Genomic DNA, 22,634 nt, shown 5'->3' with positions numbered 1-22,634 from the left:
GGGCAAGATATGTGGAAAGGGGTGCGTGGAGCTTGCTTGCCTGCCCACCCAAGATGTGCCACTCTCTCAATCCCTGCACATCTCCACCAACCTGGAAGCTCTCTGAATCCTGCCCTTTGGTTTTTTTGAGGCTTTAAGTAGGCACGATTGATTAAATCATTGGCTTTTGGTGATTGCTTCAACATCCAGCCCCTCTTCTCTACCCTAGGTTGGGGGGCAGGCACTCAAAGTTGCAACTCCCTAATCATAAGGTTGGTTTTCCTGGCAACCAGTCCCCATCTTTAGGGATTTTCCAAAGTCACTTCACTGACATAAGCTCAGGTGTGGTTGAATAGAGTTTGTTATGAATAGTGAGACACTCCTTTCACTTTGATCGATCATCCCAGAGCTGTTTCAGGAACTGGAGCTATTTGAAGACAAAAGACCAAATATAACAAAAAATCCTCCCATTGTTCATGTAATTTAGGAAATTACAAGAGTTTCAGGAGCCATATGCCAGGAACAGACACTAAGACCAAATATATATAAATCACAGTATTACAGTTGTATACTTAAAAATGGTTAAAATGGGGGGGTGCCTGGGTGGCTCAGTCAGTTAAGCTTCTGACTTCAGCTCAGGTCGTGATCCCATGGTTCGTGGGTTCGAGCCCCGTGTCGGGCTTTGTGCTGACAGCTCAGAGCCTGGAGCCTGTTTCAGATTCATATATTCTCTCTCTCTCTCTCTCTCTCTCTCTCTCTCTCTCTCTCTCTCTCTCTCTCTGTCTCTCCCTCCCTCCCTCCCTCCCCCCCCCCCCCCCCGTGTCTCCAAAAAAAAAAAAAAAAAGTAAAAAAAATTAGTTACAATGTCCTTGGGTGGCTCAATCGGTTAAGCATCTCACTCATTTGGCTGAGGTCGTGATCACGTTTGTGAGACCTAGCCCCATGTTGGGCTTTGCACTGACAGCACAGAGCATGCTTGGGATTCTTCCTTTCTCTCCCTCTCTCTCTCTCTGTCTCTTTCTCTCTTTCTCTTTTTCTCTCTCTGACTCACTCTCTGTGTCAAAAATGAATAAGTAAAACATGAAAAAAATAGTTAAAATGGCAAATTTTGTTATATATTATCACAACTTCTAAACATTAGTAACGTAATATACCAAAACCCATTGAATTGTATAGTTTTCTCCAGCTTTATTAAGGTATAATTGACATAAAACATTGTGTACATTGAAGGTGTACAAAGTGGTTTTTTTTTTTTTATTCATTAGCTGACACCTGCATCATGTCATATAATCACCATAATTTTTTGTGGTGAGATCATTTAAGATTTACTCCTTAGCAACTTTCAAGTGTGTAATACAGTATTAACTGTAATCACTATGGTGTACATTTGATCCCCAGAATTGTATACTTTAAATGTGTAAATTGTATGGTATATGAATTATATTTCAGTAAAGCTATTTTTAAGAAAGATTTTGTGTGTGTCTATACACACACTTTAATAGAATAGCTTCTTTTCACATGTGTCTATTCCCATCCACCCCCCACACCCTCCATCGTGTAACCAGTTAGGTGTCCTTCCACAACACGTTTGCTTACGTTTGTAGACGTGTCCTAGTTTATCTGTTTGCTGGCAGAAATAATAGGCTAATAGAGTTTGAGTATGATTGACTTGTAGGCCTCTTTGGCAAGGAGTAAATCCTTTGTTGTCTGTCCCTGTTGCACAGATTACATTTCAGCAGCCTCTCTAAAAGTACATGGGGAACTGTAGAGCTTTAGGCCAGAATGGTTTTTCAGTTTGAAAATTAATGTGTCTTAATAACATACTGGCCTTACATTCAGTAAATTCAAATAACTCTTAAGCTTCTTTCCCCATTGATAAAATGGGAATGAACGACAATTATATCTGCCTTTGGAAGTTCAGGATCAAATAAGTTCCTGCCAAATGTATGGGAAGGGCATTGTGATATACCAGTGTAAGGTATCATGGTCACTCATGAAGGTCCACACAGTTTGTTAGGATTTGTTGCAGTATAGCAGATTTTGAAACTTCTGGCACCATTTGTATTATTAAAAAGAAGTCCAGAAGAATGGTTAGTATAGTGTTTTGGTCTTTTTTTGAAGTTGTATGTTAGGTAATAGGCAGAAATGTAGTTGAGAGCCACAACCAGCATGCGATTAGCACTATGAGATATGGCAGTGAAGTTTATCTTGTGGTTGTCCTCCAAAATCCCGGGCCTCTGATAAGGCCAGTGAGGTATATGCTTTGAAAAGTGCTTCATTAGCAGTCCCAGCCGAGGAGTCACCCTGAAAAGGAGCATTGCTCCAAGTACTTAGGACCATGTTGGCCAGGATTTGCACATCATGCACAAAAAAAACATTCTTACCTTCTGTCCTCACTGCTGTTCAGGGGAGAAAGTTTATGTCCCAACAGCCCGTTTCCTCTTGCAGAAGGAAGATGGTGGTTTCCACAAAGGTGTCATCTTACCATTCATTCCCAGCACTGTGTTTCTAAGCAGCAAAGCCAGTCCCATCCTGTTTGTCTGTTTGTTTATTTGTTAGAGCAATCACTCACTTGAGGGGGGTAGAGGCAGAGGTAGAGGAAGAGAGAGAATCTTAACCACACTCCATTCCCAGTGTGGACCGTAAGATCACGACCTGAGCCAAAATCAACAGTCGGTTGCTTAACTTACTGAGCCACCCAGGCACCCCAAGTCCCATCCTCTTGAGTTCTGAGGAAGAGCCAGCCTTTGATAAGTTTTGAGTCTTCGGACAAGTAAAACAAAAGGTTCCTGCTCTTTTAGTAGAGACCATTAGCAGTTATAAAGGGTTCTTTTTGTTTTGTTTTTTATGCTTCAACCACGAGATGATTGAATGCTAGCTGTAGACAGCCACCTATGTGTCATTGTTGAGTTCACCCTCTTGCTGTAACTTAAAGCTCTGTGTCCAAGCATTCTGGACACAGAAGGTCTTATTGACTTCTTGTGTGTGTGGTCATCAGTAACTTTGTGAGTGAGACTATACCAGGAAGACTGAGGGGCTTTCATTTTGCCTATAGAATGAAACGGTCTATTATCAAAGCCAGGAACCAGGCAAGGCAGGCTCCATATCCAAGTCAGGGTCACCTTCTTCATTTTTCACTGTTGTAGGTGACTTTGAGTTGCAGCAGCCACTGATATTGTTAACTGCCTGTGTTGCCTTTCCAGGGAATTTTCTTGGCTTTGTAAGTCAGAGGGCAGAACCAGGCCCTATATACTTGGTACACTATCCTACTATGAACAATAACCACTAAGAGCAGTCATCTTTGCTCAGGTGCTACCTGGCTTTCTAGCAGCATTTTACAGAGATGTTTTTAGGTGGGAAGTATATATTTAAAACTGAAGGCCATTGAGGGGCACCTGGGTAGCTCAGTCAGTTAAGTGTCCAATTCTTGATTTTGGCTTAGGTCATGATCTCACAGTCCTTGAGATCAAGCCTGCATAGGGCTCTGTGCTGACAGTGCAGAGCCTGTTTGGGATTCTCTATCTCCCTCTCTGTCCTTCTCCCACTAGTTTTCTCTCTCTCTCTTTCTCTCTCTTTTTCTCTCTCTAGATAATAGTCTGCTTTTCAAGAGAATATCATTGAAATTCTCTACTTAGTATAGCATATATCCAGGTCCAAATAGTATTCTACACTGAAGTCTTTTTCAGTATTTTTGTGCTTAGCCTATGGTAGTTTGATTAGAATTTCAGGTTTCCAGGCGGGGCTGGCTGGCTCAGTGAGAAGAGCATGTGACTCTTAATCTTTGGGTCATGGGTTCCAGCCCCTCATTGGGTGCAGAGATCACTTAAATAAATAAATAAAAGAATTTCAGTTGTCTGATCTTTTTTTTTTTTTTTTTTAACTTTTTAATGTTTATTTATCTTAGAGAGAGAGACATAGCGTGAGCAGGGGAGGGTAGAGAGAGAGGGAGACACAGAATCTGAAGTAGGCTCTAGGCTCTGAGCTGTCAGCACAGAGCCTGACACAGGCCTCGAGTCCACAAACCATAAGATCCTGACCTGAGCCTAAGTCAGATGTTTAAATGACTGACCCACCCAGGTGCCTCTCAGTCAACAAACTCTTAACTGTTTGTTGTTGTTGTTTTGCTTTTTCATTCTGCTGAGTCCTATAAAAAACTATGATTGCTGCAAGAAAAGTGATCAGAGAGTGCCAATGAGTCAAGTTTTCAGGAGTACTTTTGGGATACATGCTCCTTCTTTGAGTTTTTGTTTCTCTTTATAAGCATCCCATTCAGCATGTCCTTGCCCCATTAGTTATGCAACTCCAAGTGGGAAAGGCCAAGCAAGATGTGGTACCTGTTCTGAAGGAGCTTAAACTCCAGGAATGGATATGAGTCAAGTACACAAGAAATATAACTGCTATCTCTCTCCCATAGAGTAGGATGTGATTGAATATAAGTACCAAGAGAGGACCAAAGCCCTGCTTAGAGGCAACATTTGATTTTCGGGGGTGGAAGATGTAGGACCAGAAATAAGAAATGGGCTTTGGGGAGCGCCTGGCTGGCTTAGTTGGTGGAGCATGTGACTCTTGATCATGAGTTCAAGCCCCACAGTGGGCGTAGAGATTATTTAAAAATAAAATTTAAAAAAAATCTTAAAAAATAAAAGGCTTTGGAACAGAAGGCAATATTAGGATGGACAGGTGAGGTGTTATTTTCTGAAGAAAGGGAGAAAAAATTCAAATAAGGCATTACTTTGAGCTGAGGTGGGGGGGGGGTGGTTTACAAGGCCAGTTAGCGGAATTAGGTATGTGATAAAGATGAGAGACAAGATGAAAGGAGAAAATAGGCTGCTTTAGTATTTTAAAGGACCCTCATGGTAAGGCTGAGGAGTCTTGACCTGATTTTGGCATTGAGGACCTTCTGAAGGCCCTTGAGCAAAGGCAGAATGGGCTGAAGCCCAGACATAGGAATGGAGAATTTGGCTGCAGCAAGCAGGATAGAAGGGAGGTGAGACCAGTTGGAATTTTGCCTTCTTCCCAGATAGGCAGTACTGAAGACTTGAATTGGAACAGTGATTATGGGAACTCAAAGTGGGTGGTGGTAGTGGTGGAAGGGAGACCCATGAAGGGGCAGAATTCCTCAGAACTTGAAAGCAGTCTTGCTGTGAGGAGCAAAGAAAAGAAAGTAAGATAATTGTTTAACCACAGGGTTTCTACAGTGAGTTGAGTACCTTAGGAATGTAATTTTGTTTTCATCACCAAGACTGAGGTAACTGGAAAGAGAAGATTTGACAGAGATTGGGATGATGTCTGGGAGATGTTGAATTTGAGATGCCAGTGGAGCATAGAGTGGAGGTGTATCAGGAGTTTTAGAACAGGGACTGGGTCAGAGAAAGATTTGGGAATGACATTTCATAAAAGTAGTTTTTGAAGAATTGAGATCCCCGGAGAATAAAGTATAAGGAGAATGAGGGAAAAACCCAGTCTTGGGGGAGTGATTAGGCGTGGAGGCTGTAGCTAAGGAGACAGACAGCAGAGATCATATTTTGTTAGGGAGGTAAGTTACAACAAAAAATATCAAGGAGAATGCAGACTGGATTTTGTGAAGGTAGGCCATTGGTGATTTCTGAGAAAGTTTCAGGAGAAGTTTGGGCAGAAAGCAGATGGGAGGAATTTTAAGCAAGCCAGTATGAAGCTGCAGAAATGTATACCTTTTCTTTGAACAGGCCAGAGAGAGAAAGGTAACCAGAAGTAAGCATGGATGTGGGAAGATTTATTATTTTAAAATAGGGGCATTCTGGGGCGCCTGGGTGGCGCAGTCGGTTAAGCGTCCGACTTCAGCCAGGTCACGATCTTGCGGTCCGTGAGTCCGTGAGTTCGAGCCCCGCGTCAGGCTCTGGGCTGATGGCTCGGAGCCTGGAGCCTGTTTCCGATTCTGTGTCTCCCTCTCTCTCTGCCCCTCCCCCGCTCATGCTGTGTCTTTCTCTGTCCCAAAAATAAATAAAAAAAAACGTTGGAAAAAAAAAATAAAAAAAAAAAATAAAATAGGGGCATTCTGCACTTTATTGTAGACTGAGAGAAGGAAGCCATTAGAGAGGGAGAGATGAAGGAGGTGTGTGATACCACAAGTGGCAATACTCTATAAATTAAAAAGAGGACATGAGGTTAAAGCTGGCAGTGGGGGAGACCTTAGTAGTAGGAGTTGTTATTCACTGAGTGCCTCTGGTGATGCCAGACCCCATAAGAGATGCTTGTTGAGATACCTCACCCCCTCGGGTGCTGCCCTGGAGGCCTCAGGTGTGGCTCCTGAGAGTGAGTGAGCTGTCTGCCCTTGTGTCTTTTGAGTATGAAGCATGGGATCACACGGGATACTGCATGTAGCCCTTCTCTTGCTTTTCTTGGACACCCGTTTCTATTTGCATATGGGTGAGAAATATGTTAAAATATTGGTTGTTTTTGTTAACAGTAACTGCTTAATGTAATTTGCCAAAGTTTAGTCCACAACCAAAACACAGTTTTTTGAGATTGTGGGAGAGACTGGTCTTGTAATGGCAGATAACATAAATTGGAGTAGGTATTTTCTGTGCCCTCTCAGCACCATCAGAGATCTCCTTTTGTCATTTCTTTTTCCTTTCAACTTTTGTGAGGGCGGCACAGTAACCTACATAAAGATTTTGAACCAATGAAAGAAATTTACAGCCCTTTACATATTGTTACAGGTGACTTAAATAGATATGTTATAGCTGACGGTTACTGAAAAAATAAACCTTTACTCAAAGCTCTTAAGAATTATTTCTGAGACCGTATTCAGCCTAGAAAATGACACATCTGGCAGAGAGACTGCAGAGAGCTCAGCGTGATTTCCTTTCAAGCTGGCAAGCCATGTACTTGAAAAAGATGCTAGATTATAGCAAAGTTAAAGGAAAGACTAGAGTAAATTTTCCTGGGTCATTTCAGGAAATAACCTGATGTTTGTACTTTTCACTTCTTGTCAACAACTTTGGTTGTATGGCCAGACTCCCATAAATCATCTTGTAATTCGAGGCTTTCATTTTCATTTTGTCCCGTAATCACTTGTAATTTCTGTCTTCCTCAACAGTAGGGGCTGATTGGTTTTACACTTCTCCTGGGCCACATGTTCCATAAGGAAAAAGTTCCAGAGCCTTTTTGGTTCTCCCTGGCATTTTCAGTTTGTGTCTTTAACCACATTAGATTGAGAGAGATTATTTCTTGAGAACTGAGTGCCTTCTAGGAAGGATGTATTCAAAGCTGGCAGCCTTTTTTTGAGCCAGGGATTTCCTGATGAATTTTGTGTCCTGTGAAGCTCTGGTTGTTTGACTTTGGGCACAAACCAATACAAACTAGGCCTGAAGAAATCTATAGAGTATATAAAATCTTGAAGTGATTTTGAGAGCATGAGAAAAACAGAAAATGATATATGAATCCTATCAAGATGTTTGCAGTCAGACTAAACATGGAGGAACAATTTTTAAGAGAGAAATCCATTAATGTCTGTGCCCTGGATTCTGAAAATGAGGTAATCTATCTCCTTTCTCATTCAAAGAAATGTTTTTTGATTTTTTTTATTTTCTTCTATTTAATACTTACTACATGCCCACTAAAGTACCAAACCACATAAAGCCGCAAAGAAATGTAAGATAGGTTATTTGCTCTGAGATGATTTGCAGTCTGCTTGGAAGACAAAACACACAGGAAACAAGTATAGGACCTTGAGGCAGGTCCCATATCCATTAGGAATCCAAAGCAAAAAGGGAAAGAGGGAGCTGAATGGGGTGGCCAGAGTGCCAGATTGTAGTTTAAAGTCTGGTCTCAACACTGTTTTCATTCCATGCTCCGATTGTTTGTTTTTTTAAATTAAGCTCCAAGCCCAGTGTGGGGCTTGAATTTACGAACCTGAGATAAGAATCACATGTTTTGGGGGTACCTGGGTGGCTCAGTCGTTTGAGGGTCCGACTTCGGCTCAGGTCATGATCTCATGGCTTATGAGTTTGAGCCCCGCGTCGGGCCCTGGGCTGATAGCTCAGAGCCTGGAGCCTGTTTCAGATTCTGTGTCTCCCTCTCTCTGCCCCTCCCCTGTTCACACTCTGTCTCTGTCTCTCTCAAAAATAAATAAACATTTAAAAAAAATTTTGTTTTTAAAGAATCACATGTTTTATGCTCTACTGACTGAGTGAACCTGGTGCCCCTGCATACTCCTGTTATTTAAAGAATGATATTGAGCACATTTCCTGTTTACCTATATGCTTAGTGTCATGCTTTCATTATTAGTATTGTCCTCTATCTAATGCTTTTGTGTAAAAAAAAAAAAAAAAAAAAGATCCTTTAAAATCACTAGGTCATTTTATGGGTTTGATTAAAACTTTGTATTGCCTTTGTATATACTTAGCCAGGCACATATTCATTGCAGTATGTTAAGCATACCGTGATGTCACAAATCAGTGATGGCAGCACTGTGAGCCCTTTCCATTATGGAATCTTCTCCTAAGGAGTTTATGCAATTTAAATTTAAAAAAGTTTTTTTTAATGTGTATTCATTTTTTGAGAGAGAGAGTGTGTGTGAGCAGGGGAGGGGCAGAGAGAGGGGGACAGAGGATCTGAAGCAGGCTCTGTGCTGACAGCAGGAAGCCCGATGTGGGGCTCAAACCCACAAACTGTGAGATCATGACCTGAGCCGAATTCGGATGCTCAAAATGACTGAGCCACCCAGGCACCCCTGCGATTTAAATTTTAAAGCTAAATTTCTTATGTTTTCTGGACTTAGAAAATGTGTTTCTCTTGTTTCCCTCATGTATCCCAGTGGGTTGTTGAATCCACTCCAGTTTGGGAAACATTCGCTTTAGACAACCTGGTTTTGTGGGTTTGTATTGTTGAGGATTAGTTTGACTACAAGTAACAAAGACCTGAAAAATACCATTTTATTTTTTTTTTATTTAAAAAAAAATTTTTTTTTTAAATGTTCATTTATTTTTGAGACAGAGAGAGACAGAGCATGAACGGGGGAGGGGCAGAGAGAGGGAGACACAGAATCGGAAACAGGCTCCAGGCTCTGAGCCATCAGCCCAGAGCCCGACGCGAGGCTCGAACTCCCGGACCGTGGGGTGGTGACCTGAGCTGAAGTCGGACGCTTAACCGACTGAGCCACCCAGGCGCCCCTGAAAAATACCATTTTAAACAAGACAATTATTTTTCACAGAAAAGAAGTGTAGAAGTAGGCAGTCTGAGGCTGAGATGGTGACTCACTAGAACAACTGGGATCCAGGCTCTTTCTACCTGTTATGCCTCCAACTCCAGAATGTGGTATTCATGTTCTTCATCCACACTTCTACATCCTCACATTCCAGGATGGCTGTTCAGAAAGCAGTCCTGGTTCCAGGTTTAAGCAGCAGAAAGAAGGAAGGGGATGAAGAAGGGCATGTGACTTCACTTTAGGAAAGACTTTGTGGAAATCCCACAGGCACTGCTGATTACATCTCATGGGCTAGAACTTTGTACATGGCCACATCTAATTAAGGGAAGCTAAGAAATGTAGTCTTTTAGCTAGGCAACAAAGCACCCAGCTAGAAATTAGAATGCTGTTCTAAGAGGCAATGGTGGGAATTTGAGTGGCTGACTATTCGTCTCTGGCAAATGGAGGGATTCTGCAGGTTGTTTTGTTTTGTTTTGTTTTATTTTGTAACAATAGCTTTATTAAAATACAACCCGTATATGTTACAATTCAACCATTTAAAGTATACAATTCAGTGTCATATATTCATAGTATACAGTATATTCATAGAGACGTGCTCCATCTCCTAACAATTTGATCATCCTAAAAAGAAACCCCACCATTCCCTTAGTAATCATTTCCTTTCCTTTCTTTTCCAACTCCCTTTCTTAAGCAAACACCAGTTGACTTTGTATTTTCCTATTCTGGACATTTTATATAAAGGGAGTCATTTAATATGTGGTTCTTTGTGGCCACCTTCTTTCACATATGTAATGTTTTCAGATTTCATCCATATTGTAGGATGTATTAGTACTTTTCTCTTTTTATTGCCTAATATTCCATTGTTTGGATATATATACTACATTTTATCTGTTCATTAGTTGTTGGATGTTTGGTTTGTTTCCACTTTTTGAATATGATGAGTATTTTCAATGCTGCTGTGAACATTTGTCCACAAGTTTTTGTATGGACATAGGTTTTTGTTTTTCTCTGATGTATGTCTAGGAATGGAATTGCTGGGTCATGTCTATTCAGATCCCTTGCCCATTTTTAAAGTGGATTCTTTGATTTTTTTTTTTTAACGTTTATTTATTTTTGAGACAGAGACAGCATGAACAGGGGAGGGTCAGAGAGAGAGGGAGACACAGAATCTGAAACAGGCTCCAGGCTCCGAGCTGTCAGCACAGAGCCCGACGCGGGGCTCGAACTCACGGACCGCGAGATCATGACCTGAGCCGAAGTCGGACGCTTAACCGACCGAGCCACCCAGGCGCCCTGATTTTTTTTTTTTAATGTTTATTTATTTTTGAGACAGAGACAGAGCATGAACAGGGGAGGGTCAGAGAGAGAGGAGACACAGAATCTGAAGCAGGCTCCAGGCTCTGAGCTGTCAGCACAGAGCCCGACGTGGGGCTCGAACTCACGGACCATGAGATCATGACCTGAGCCGAAGTCAGATGCTTAACCAACTGAGCCACCCAGGCGCCCCGGATTCTTTGATTTTTTTTGTTATTGAGTTTGTAGTTCTTTATATATTCTGGATCCAAATCAACACCCCGAGCCAGACCACCCACCTAAGCTGCTCTTCTGTTGTATTTTAAGGTTCTTTATGTATTCTAGATACAAGTCCCTTATTAGATATGTTATTTGTAAACATTTGCCAGTATTCTGTGGGTTGTCCTCTCATTTTTATTTACTTATTTATTTATTTTAAAGTAGGGCCTACACCCAACGTGGGGCTTGAACTCAGGACCCTGAGATCAAGAGTCATGTGCTCACTGGGGCACCTAGGTGGCTCAGTCAGTTAAGCGTCTGACTTCAGCTCAGGACGTGATCTTGTGGTCCATGGGTTTGAGCCCCACGTCAGGCTCTGTGCGGACAGCTCAGCGCCTGGAGCCTGCTTCAGATTCTGTGTCTACCTCTCTCTCTCTGCCCCTCTCCCACTCACACTCTGTCTCTCTCTCTCTCAAAAATAAATAAACATTAAAAAAAAAAAAGAGAGAGAGAGTCATGTGCTCAGGGCACCTGGGTGGCTCAGCGGGTTAAGCATCTCTTGATTTTGGTTCAGGTCATGATCTCACAGTTTGTGAGTTTGAGCCCCATGTCAGGCTCTGTGCACCGCCCCCAGCCCCTGACTCTCTGAAATAAACTTACAAAAAAAAAGAGTCACATGCCTTACCAGCTGAGCCAGCACATGCCTTACCAACTGAGCCAGCCAGGTGCCCCATGTCTTCTTGTTTTCTTTCTGTCTTTTTTAACTTTATTTATTTTGAAAGCGAGAGTGCACATACATGAGCAGGGCTTGTGGGCTCGAACCCACAAACTATGAGATCATGCCCTGAGATCATGATCAAGGGCTGACCATTAAACTGACAGAGCCACCCAGGCACCCCTTGATGGTATCTCTTGAAGCACAAAAGTTGGTTGCTAATGATGAATATATTCTTTTTGTGTGTGTGTGTGTGTGTGTGTGTGTGTGTGTGTGTGTGTGTGTGTCTGAGAGAGAGAGAGAGAGAGAAGAAGAGAGAAGAGAGAGACTTAAGCAGGCTCCACACTCAGCACAGAGCCTGACTCTGGGCTTCATCCCAAGATCCCAGGATCATGACCTGAGTTGAAATCAAGAGTCAGTGGCTCAGTCGGTTGAGCATCTAACTTCGACTCAGGTCATCATCTCACGGTTCATGAGTTTGAGCCCCGTATCAGGCTCACTGCTGTTAGTGCAGAGCCTGCTTCGGATCCTCTGACTCTCTCTCTCTCTCTCTCTCTCTCTCTGCCCTTCTCCCAGTTGCACTCCCTCTCAAAAATAAACCATCAATCGATCAATCACAGTGGCCAGGAGCTGGAAGCTACCTGGTATCTATCCATGGATCAAAGGGCAGTGTAGTATATACATACAATGGAATGTTATTCAGCCTTAAAAAGAAGTAAAGGAAGTAAATTCTGACACATGATACAACATGTATGAACCTTGAAGACATTATGTTGAGTAAAATAAGCCAGTCACAAAAGGACAAATAGTGCTGATTCCACTTCCAAATGAGGTAGCATGAGACAGAAAGTAGAACGGTGGTTGTCAGGGGTGAGTAGGGAGAAAAGGGAGATAGGGAGTTAAAATATTTTATGGTGTTAACTCTTACATTTGGGCTTATCCATTTTGAGTTGATTTTTGTATATGATTTGAGGTGTAGCGTTCTGACTTTATTCTTTTGTATGGATCTATTCAGTTGTCTCAACACCATCTGTTGAAAATGGACTTTTTCCTCTAAAGACTGTCTTTCCTCCATCAAATTGTTTTGGCATCCTTGTTGAAAATCACTTTGACCCTAGGGGCACTTTGGTGGTTCAGCTGGTTAAGCATCAGACTCAGGTCATGATCTCACAGTTTGAGTTTGAGCTCTGCATCATGCTCTCTGCTATCAGCTCCAAGCCTGCTTTGATCCTCTGCCTCCCTCTCTCTTTGCCCCTCCCCCTCACTTGCACACATTCCCTCCCCCCCCCCCCCCCCCCCCCCGCTCAAAAATGAATAAACATTAAAAAAAAAACAAAACACTTGACTCTAAATGTGGGGGGTTATTTCTGGACTCTCAATTGATCACAGTGTCTGTCTTTATGACAGTGCAACACTATCTTGATTACTGTATCTTTGCAGTAAGTTTTGAAATCAGGAAGTGTGAGTCTTGCAACTTTGTTCTTCTTTTTCACTATTGTTTTAGCCATTCTGGGTCCATTGAATTTCTGTGTGAATTTTCCGTTCAGTTAGTCAATTTCTGCAAAGAAGCCAACTGGTATTTTGATAAGGATTGTCTTAAATCTGTAGAGTAATTTGGAGGATGTTGTCATTTAACAGTATTGTCTTCCAATCTGGAAACATGAATGTCTTTTCATTTATTTAGATCTTTCTTTCAACAGTGTTTCAGAGTTTTCAGAGTATGTTTTGTACTTTTGTTAAATTTATCCCTATTCATTTTGAAGCTATTATAAGTGAAATTGTCTTAATTTCATTTTCAGTTTGTTCATTGCAAGGTTATAGAAATACAATTGATTTTTATATGTTCATCCTGTATCCTTCCACCTTGCTGAATTTGTTCTAATAATTTAATGGATTCCTTAGGATTTTCTATATATAAGATCATGTCATCTGCAAATTAGGATAGTATTACTTATTCATTTCCAATCTGGATGTTTTATTTCATTTTCTTGCTTAATTACTCTGGATAGAATCTCCAGTATCATGTTGGATAGAAGTGTTAAGAGTGGCCATTCTTGTCTTGTTCCTGATTTTGGGGGAAAGCTTTCAGTCTTTTTACCATTAAGTATAACCTTAGTTGTGGGGTTTTGGTATGACCTTTTGGTGTCAAGTGGAAAGGGGTACTGACATTTTGTATTTGGGTGTGCTAATAGAGGCTTGTTCCCTATGGTCAGAACAGTGTGTGTCATAGCCTGAGGCTATTAATAGCTTCTTGTTCATTTTAGATAACACCTTTGTCTCCTGTTTCAGCATGGCTGCCATCCGGAAGAAACTGGTGATTGTTGGTGATGGAGCCTGTGGCAAGACTTGCTTGCTCATCGTCTTTAGCAAGGACCAGTTCCCAGAGGTGTATGTACCCACAGTGTTTGAGAACTATGTGGCAGATATTGAAGTTGATGGAAAGCAGGTGAGTATACTTTTCTTAACAACTAGTATTGTTTTGCCTGTTAGACTATTCATAGAGCCTGTAGAGAATTAGGCCTTTTTGTCTCTTCAGTATACAATATAATAACGAACATGTTTGAATAAGAAATTCATTCTGTTCTGGCATCTTAGCCCAACTTTATTCATTTTTAATTGCTATCATCTAGACTTTGCTCAATTCATATGTATTTTAAATGAAAAGCCTTAGTATATGTGGTCCTCGCAGCTTTATTTATATTTAAAATTTAGTTTGTTGCCAGACAGATAATGCTAAAATGAACCTCTTTGTATGGATGGACTTTTTTTTCCTCCCAGTCTGTCAATATTTCCTTAAGTGCTGAAGAATGAGATTACTACGTCAAGAGGTCCTTATTTTGTGTCTCAAAGGGGGGTGTATTGATCTGTACCACCAGCAGTATGACATTTAAACAACATACTCACATTTAAATTTTTTTTTTAAATGTTCATCTATTTTTGAGAGACAGAGTATGAGCAGGGGAGGGACAGAGAGGGAGATACAGAATCCAAAGCAGGCTCTCCAGGCTCCGAGCTGTCAGCACAGAGCCATATGCAGGGCTTGAACCCACAAACCGTGACGCAAAATCATGACCCAAGCTGAAGTTGGACACTCAACCAACTGAGCCACCCAGGCACCCCCTCACATTTAATTTTTTTAAATGTTTTTGACTTTAACATAAATAGGCTGCTACAGTTGCTTCAACTGCCTGTCATTGGCAATGAGGACAGTGTTTCTTCATGTCTATCTTGAAAGTCCACTAGCAAGACTGGAGCAAAACTCTTCTGGAATTAGAGTGTATGTTTTTTGGTTTTTTTTTTTTTTTTTTTTTAAGATTTTTTTTTTTAAGTTTATTTATTTATTTTGAGAGAGAGGGAGAGAAAGAAAGCATGAGCAGGGGAGTGGCAGAAAGAGAAAAGATCCCAGGCAGGATCTGCACTGTCATTGGGGAGCCTGACATGGGGTTCAAACTCACAAACCATGAGATCATGACCTGAGCTGAAGTCAGATGCTCAACTGACTGAGCCAGGCACCTCAGTATATGTTTGTGGTTTGTTTTTTTTTGTTTTGTTTTGTTTTTTAAATCTTCTTCCTTTCATTGTCAAAATAATTTCTTACACAGCTCTCTGTGCATCTTTTGAAAAGGAATGAAATTCCCACTGCAGATAGGTATGCTGAAAAGAAAACTAGAACAAAGGGCTCTTTGCCAATAGTTTGTGGCACATTAAGCCAGCTGCTCAGAATTCTTGGGTCCCCGAAATAAAAGTGCTTGATAGCAACTCGGTAACCTCCAAGTTGGGAGAGGGTGCTGCCTAGGAATGTTCATGTAAGAGTGTACAGTAATAGAACCTAGGAAACCATCCAAGATTCTAGGTGATTGTGGTTCCAGGAACAGACATACCAAAGACTTTCCGGAAAGGCCCATTCTGATAAGAGACAAGGTCCACCTGAACCGTTTATCAGGAGACAGTCATGGTTGGATGTATCTGACTAAACACACATGAGGCATGGAGGGGTCAAGGTAGTGTGATTTGGCAGAGAGTGAAGGAGCTGTATCATTCTGAGGGCAGGTCTATTGTGATAATAGATATATTATCACAAAGATTATATTGATAATCAATATTGATTGATATTGATATCAATATATTATAAATATACATACCAGAGGCGCCTGCCTGGCTCATTTGGTTGAATGTGTTATTCTTGGTTTCATCTCAGGTCATGCATGATGCCAGGGTTGTGGAATCAAGCCCCACATTGAGCTCTGCACTAAGCATGGTGCCTGCTTGGGATTCCCTCTCTTTCCCTTTGCATGTGCACGCAGTTGCGCTCTCTCTCATAAAAGATAAATGAGAAAAATTTTTTAATAAGTAAATACACATACCCAACTAATGGTGTATGTACGTGACAAGTGCAATGGGCCTAGTGGAGGTTGTGAGTGATGCATCCTAGGGCAAAGGTTGAGGGTGGAAGAGATAATTAGCCATCAACTTTAAGGAAAGAATGATATGTAGAAACTCTGAAATACAGGCAGTGGGACTTCTGGGTGGCTCAGTCGGTTAAGACTCTGACTTTGGCTTGGGTCATGATCTCTTGGTTCATGAGTTAGGGCCCTGCATCGGGCTCTCTGCTGTCAGTGCAGAGCCCACTTCAGATCTTCTGTCTCCCTCTCTCTCTGCCCCTCCCCTGCGTGCTCGCTCTCTCTCTCTCTCTCTCTCTCTCTGTCTCTCAAACATAAAATAAACATTAAAAATTTTTTAAAAACAGGCTGTGAAGGTTCTAGGAGAAAAAAAGTATTCCACATGTTAGAGGGAGAGCTCCTTGGGCCCCAACGTGTTCCTGAGCAGAAGATATTAAAGTCCCACTCTGGTTGTGGGAAATCACAGGGCTGCCTGCAGTGCTGGACAACATGGAAAGGGACCTATGTCCAGAGCCCAATCATCAGTTTGCCCTCCTATCACGTGAAGGTGTGCAGGTTCCCAAGTGCGAAAGGAGTACTCTGCTACCTTAGTGATGCTTTCATTCAAACATTTTTTGAGGAGAAAACGCACAGCCAGAGACCTTTCCTGTCCGCTCAGACCTTGCCTAACAGCATGGTGTCTTTTCTTACCCATCAACTCAAATACAGTCTTCTCTCCGTGTTTCCACATTTGAGCAGAATGAGGAGACAAAACAAGGAAGTGGTTGAGTTAGAATGTATTAGCAAAAGTTACTCAGGTCTGGTGTTTCCCTGTCTTGCTGTATACACCTGGTGGGATATTATTTACAGTTTGATTTCCCTTCTTGTTCATCTGCTTTTCTATGTAGAATGTTGTTTATAATTAAATACTATACTTCTCACAAAATTATTTTTGACTTCACATTTTGAATTATGTAAGTATAGTATTTTGAGAAATTTCAGCTTAAAACTACTACTACTATTACTATTATTATTATTTAAATGTTTGTTTTGCGTGTACAAGCTGGGGAGGGACACAGAGAGAGGGAGGCAAAGGCTCTGTGCCATCAGCACGGAGCCTGACGCCGGGCTCAAACTCACAAACTGTGAGATCATGACCTGAGCCAAAACCAGGAGTTGGACATTCAACTGACTAAGCCACTCAGATGCCCCTCAACCTGAAACAATTTAATCATACCCTCCACCTCAGGCTTGATGCTTAATAAAAGTGAACATTCTTCTGTTTTATTATTTGGGATAGTTTGCCATTTGAATGTACTTTGGTAAGTACCACTTCTGAAAATGGGTAGGATTAACCTTGCACTCACGTGTTTATTTTTCTTATCACAGGTAGAGTTGGCTTTGTGGGATACAGCTGGGCAGGAAGATTATGATCGCTTGAGGCCTCTCTCCTATCCGGACACCGATGTTATACTGATGTGTTTCTCCATTGACAGCCCTGATAGTTTAGGTGAGTAGCCCTGCAGCCTGATGTTTGTCACTGCCTGTGTGCCTGGCCAGCACCTGGTTTCTCAGGTCCTTTCTGGGCATCAAGTGGTTGAAAAGCAAACATGATCTTCATAGAAGGAATCATCAGTGGCCAGAATCCTAGAGCCTTGGGACTATACAGCCTGGGCCTGGGTGGCTTTTCAGCCTAGTTCTCCCATAGCTGCCATGTGTCTACTTTGTAAAGTAGCTGGGTTCCAAATATAAACCCATCTTTTAGACTAAGATTTGGGGAAGTTTTTGTGGGTGCCTACACCTTTTTTCAATACTTCATATTGAGCTTGTTGCCTTCTAATATCTTCTGATTTGCTCTTTCCTAGTAGTGTTTTCAAAGCTCCATTTTAGCTCTTTTCTAAAGTGTCTTAGCTAATAAAGAGAGACTTGAACTTCACTTTTCCACTAGCTCAGTTGGTGACTTGTCTCAGTAGCTACTTTCCTTCAGAAAAAGACTGAATAACACTGACCTCACACTCTGCTAAACAAGGCACCAAGGCCTGAAACAGAACTTACTTTCAGTTTGTACTTACTTGAAGACGACAAAATATCTCTCTTGATAATGCAGTGCTCTATATCGACAGAGTAGCATGTGGGCCAAGAATATTGTCATTAACAAACAACCTTGGAGAGCCTGTTGGTGGTGTGGGGTGGTGTGGGCTTGTGCTGGCCAGTTAGGGTTATGTGACTTTTTTTTTTTTTTTGTCATGGATGTACTCATTTTAATGACAATATACTGGGGCCTTCCAAGATTTTGAACCACTTGATCAAAGTTATGCATCCCAAGGAGTCAACCTGAGATTGAGCCTCTGGGCAGTATCTCCTAGGACTGAAACAGAGCAAGTACTCTCTGCCATTGGTTCACTTTGGTCATTTTCAATAGTTGTTTTGGTTTTTCAAACAAATCTGGCTTCCTTTGGGGGGCCGTTGGAAGGCCCTAGAGGGTGGGGCAGAGCTTTAGACCACAGAAAAATAGAGCCATGTGAAACCCTCCCCTCATGTACACATCATGGACTTTGTCTAAGTCCTATAGGAATGAAGAGGAATGTGTGCCCTGTAGCTCATCATCCAAGGTATAGTCCTCTAGGGACAAAAACACCTTCAGAGCAGAAAGTTACTCTTTAGTCTCACTTTTAAAGAACATGTCTCCTGTCTCAAAGGAGGTTCTTCAGCTTTTGACCTCTGTCTGTTTACTGGCCATGACTTATTTCCTACTGGCCCTTCCCCCCAGAGGGTAGGCTCTGGGGAGGAGAGCAGAGGTAGAAAGTAAAGAGGCAGAGAGATGGATCTCTGAAGTACAGACACACCTGGGGAGAGAGGCTCTGATGTTGGAGGACAGATACTCTGCGTTCCCTGGAAGTCACTGCAGGAGTGTGGTAGGTAGGTGGAGCTCCTTTAAAAAAAAACAACAAAAAAATAAAGGGCGCCTGGGTGGCTCAGTCATTAAGCTTCTGACTTTGGCTCAGATGACTGAACTAGCTTCATTTTGCCAAAGCCCTTTATTTTATTTTATTTTTTTTTAACGGTTTTTATTTATTTTTGAGACAGGGAGAGACAGAGCATGAACAGGGGAGGGTCAGAGAGAGGGAGACACAGAATCTGAAACAGGCTCCAGGCTCTGAGCTGTCAGCACAGAGCCCGATGCGGGGTTCGAACTCACGGACCGCGAGATCATGACCTGAGCCGAAGTTGGCCGCTTAATCAACTGAGCCACCCAGGCGCCCCTGCCAAAGCCCTTTAAAAATTTGTTTTGGCTTGGGTGTAGGGGAGAATCCCACCAGTAGTTTGCCTAAGTAAAATGTGTTAAGGAAACACAAAAGCTAGATCAAGGGATGCCTGGCTGACTCAGTCTGTAGACCCTGTGACTTTTGATCTTGGGGTTGTGAGTTCGATCCCCACATTGGGCATAGAGATTACTTAATTAGAAAAAAAAAAAGTCTGGGGCACCTGAATGTCTCAGTCAGTTAAGCGTCTGACTTCGGTTCAGGTCATGATCTCACGGTTCATGAGTTCGAGCCCCGCATCGGGCTCTGGGCTGACAGCTTAGAGCCTGGAGCCCACTTCAGATTCTGTGTCTCCCTCTGTCTGCCCCTCCGCTGCTTGCACTCTGTTTCTCGCATTGTCTCAAAAATAAATACACATTTTAAAAAATGTTTTTTTTAAGAAAAAAAAGTCTGGATCGAGAAAATGAAAAGCTAATGTCAACCTAATGCTGGACTTGATTTATTTGATTGGATGTTAGACCATGGCCCTGCATCTAGGTGTAGGATGGCAAGTTTGATCAGGAATCAGAATTTCGGTGTGAGAGTTTCAGCCCTGCTGCCAGCCAGTCCTATGATAATTTACTTTTTAGAGCCTATGCTGTCTATGACCATGCCAGACCATGACTGGCAATTGGTCTCTAGTCTGTATTCTAGTTGAGACCTGGGGTAGCAAACTTGTAAAAGACCAAATAGTAAAAACTTCATCTTTGTTGGCCATATGTTTTCTGTTGCAACTATTCAACTCTGTTGTTGTATCACAAAAGCAGCCATAGAAAATATATAAATGAATGAACTTGGCTGTATTCCAGTAAAACTTTACTTATAAAAATAGACTCCAGGGGCACCTGAATGGCTTAGTTGGTTAAACATCTGACCTTGGCTCGGGTCATGATCTCACGGTTTATGGATTCAAGTCCCTCTTTCTCTGCCCCTCCCCTGCTCATGTGCTTTCTCTCAAAAATGAATAAAATTAAAAAATTAAAAAAGACTCCAGACAAGATTTTATTTGCCGATCTCTGTTGATGATAAGAATTCATTCTCTTTATTTATGAAAAGTGGCAAAGGTAAGACAGAGGCAATTCATTTTAATTTTAATTTATGTTTCTTGAGTTCCAGGGGTAGGGAGACCATTGGAGTAATAATTTCTCTTTTTGTTTTGTTTTGTTTAAGAGAGAGAGAAGGCGCAAGTGAGTGAGGGGCAGAGAGAGAGAGAAGCGGGACTCACCCAGGGCTCCTGTGTTTACCTGAAGCAGGGCTCATGCTCACCTGATGTGGAACTCGAACTCACGAACTGTGAGATCATGACCTGAACCAAAGTCAGATACTTAATGACTGAGCCACCCAAGCACCCCCCTCTTTTTTATGTCTATTATTTATTTTGAGAGAGAGAGCATGAGCAGGGGAGGAGCAGAGAGAAGGAATCCCAAGCTGGATCTGCTGTGTCACACAGTCCAACGTGGGGCTCGAACCCATGAACCATAAGATCATGACCTAGGCTGAAATCAAGAGTCGACGCTCAACTAGCTGAGCCACCCTGGTGCCCCTGGAGTAGTAATTTCATATATTCACCAAATATTATTGACCACCTATTTGTAGAAGAAACTTCTTCTAGATTAAGGGAGACAAAAGCAAGAACAACTGTAAACCCAAAAAACTTAATGGTAAATCTGATAGCAAGAAATTTCAGAAATAACTTTCGTGGAGGGGTGCCTGGGTGGCTCAGTTGGTTAGGCAGCTGACTTCAGCTCAGGTCATGATCTCATGGCTCGTGAGTTCAAGCCCTGCATCGGGCTCTGTACTGACAGCTCAGAGCCTGGAGCCTGCTTCTGATTCTGTGTCTCCCCCCCCCCCCCCCCCACCTCTCTCTACCTCTCCCCTGCTCATGCTCTGTCTCTCTCTGTCTCAAAAATAAATAAACATCAAAAAAATTTTTTTTAATTTTTTTTTTTAATGTTTATTTATTTTTGAGACAGAGCATGAACAGGGGAGGGTCAGAGAGAGAGGGAGACACAGAATCCGAAGCAGGCTCCAGGCTCTGATCTGTCAGCACAGAGCCTGACGCAGGGCTCGAACTCAATGGACCGTGAGATCATGACCTGAGCCGAAGTTGGACATTTAACCGACTGAGCCACCCAGGCGCCCCAAAAAATTTTTTTAAAAAAAAGGAAAAATAACATTCGTGGAGGTGGTATGGAGTGGTCCATGGTAATATTCTGTTTCAGAGGATGACCATGGGATGGATGGTCAGCAACCCAACTAAAAAGGTGACTTCTGAGAGACACCTAAATTAACTGAGGGAAGCCAATACAGATACCCAACAAAACAGCCTTCTAGGTAGAGAGAACAGCAGGTGCAAAGTCACTGAGGCAAGAAGAGGAGGGAAGGAATCCAGTGTAGCAGCAGGGGTGGCAGTGAGGGTTGTAGAGCAATGTGGTTAATGGTGTGGACCTTTCCTTTTTCCTCATGAGATTGGAGCTCTTGGAAGGTTTGAACAAGGGAGTGATGTCTCACTTACCTTTTAAAGTGATTACTGTTGGGGCACCTGGGTGGCTCAGTTGGTTAAGCGTCCACCTTCAGCTCAGGTCATGATCTCATGGTTTGTGAGCCCAGGCCCCGCATCAGGCTCTGTGCTGACAGCTCAGAGTCTGTAGCCTGCTTCAGATTCTGTGTTCTCCCTCTCTCTCTGCCCCGCCCCCGCTCATGCTCTGTCTCTCTCTCTCTCTCAAAACTGAATAAACGGCAAACAAATTTTTTTAAAAAGTGATCACTGTTGTAGCTGAACTGAAAACTGACCACAGGTGCACAGGTGAGAGCAGAGTTTGCGGCTGAGGCTGTTTGGCTTTGTTGTTAGATGTGCTGGCCCTTTACTCTTTATTGTTCTGAGGACTGAAACACTGCATTTCTTTGAGAAACTCTTTGTTTCAGAATAAAGCTTTGAGTATCAAGTTATGACATTAGTGATACAGTCAACTCTGTGGCTGCTATAACAAAGGAAGAAGGAAGCATTCAAGTGTCAATCTTGTGTGCTGAAGAGTGGAGCATTGAATTACAGGAGTTTCCTGACCTCCCTCATGTAGTTTCTTTACCTGATTTGGTCTTTCAGCCAGAAGACAGAGCATCTTTCTGTATTCTAAGTAACTCTTGTCTTTTTGGTAATTTGTCTTGAAGTCATGGAGCAAACAGTTTACTTCTAAAATATAGACTCAAATTACAAGCAGACCATTTAAATGATTGTCATACTAAGTACTTTGTATGTGTGGACTCAGAATAATCCTATGTAAGGTAGGTATTACTGTTATCCCCCTTTTATAAAATCATGCCTGACACTGAGATGCCCAAGGCAGTGATTATGGGAGGTTGAACCCAGGCCACTCACACTCCATGATGTATGTCCAACCTTTCTCAATTAGCAGAGTATTGGCAAGAAGCTACAGCTGGTTATCACTCATTTTCAGAAGTCATTCTTGAGCCATTTGAAATACCAATAACCTACACGATGGGGGTCATGCTAAAGGTCCATAAGCTAGGTGTAGAGAGAACATGTAGACCCTGGCTGGGCC

General features: G+C 42.2%; 1 protein-coding gene across 2 annotated transcripts in view; it reads left to right on the top strand.

Moving 5' to 3' along the window:
• RHOA (ras homolog family member A) overlaps positions 1 to 22,634 on the top strand; it is a 63,195-nt gene that overhangs the window by 37,835 nt on the left and 2,726 nt on the right. For both annotated transcript variants that reach the window (XM_019416818.2, XM_019416817.2), the window contains 2 exons: positions 13,683 to 13,839; positions 17,162 to 17,282. In XM_019416818.2, coding sequence (XP_019272363.1) covers positions 13,684 to 13,839; positions 17,162 to 17,282 — 277 coding nt within the window. In that variant the 5' untranslated portion in view covers position 13,683. The remainder of the gene's footprint in view (positions 1 to 13,682; positions 13,840 to 17,161; positions 17,283 to 22,634) is intronic.

The sequence above is a fragment of the Panthera pardus genome, unplaced genomic scaffold (genome assembly GCF_024362965.1).
Source record: "Panthera pardus isolate Hobbes unplaced genomic scaffold, ASM2436296v1 HiC_scaffold_8, whole genome shotgun sequence".
NCBI classification, from domain to species: Eukaryota; Metazoa; Chordata; class Mammalia; order Carnivora; family Felidae; genus Panthera; species Panthera pardus.
This window is presented reverse-complemented; position numbering and strand designations above follow the sequence as displayed.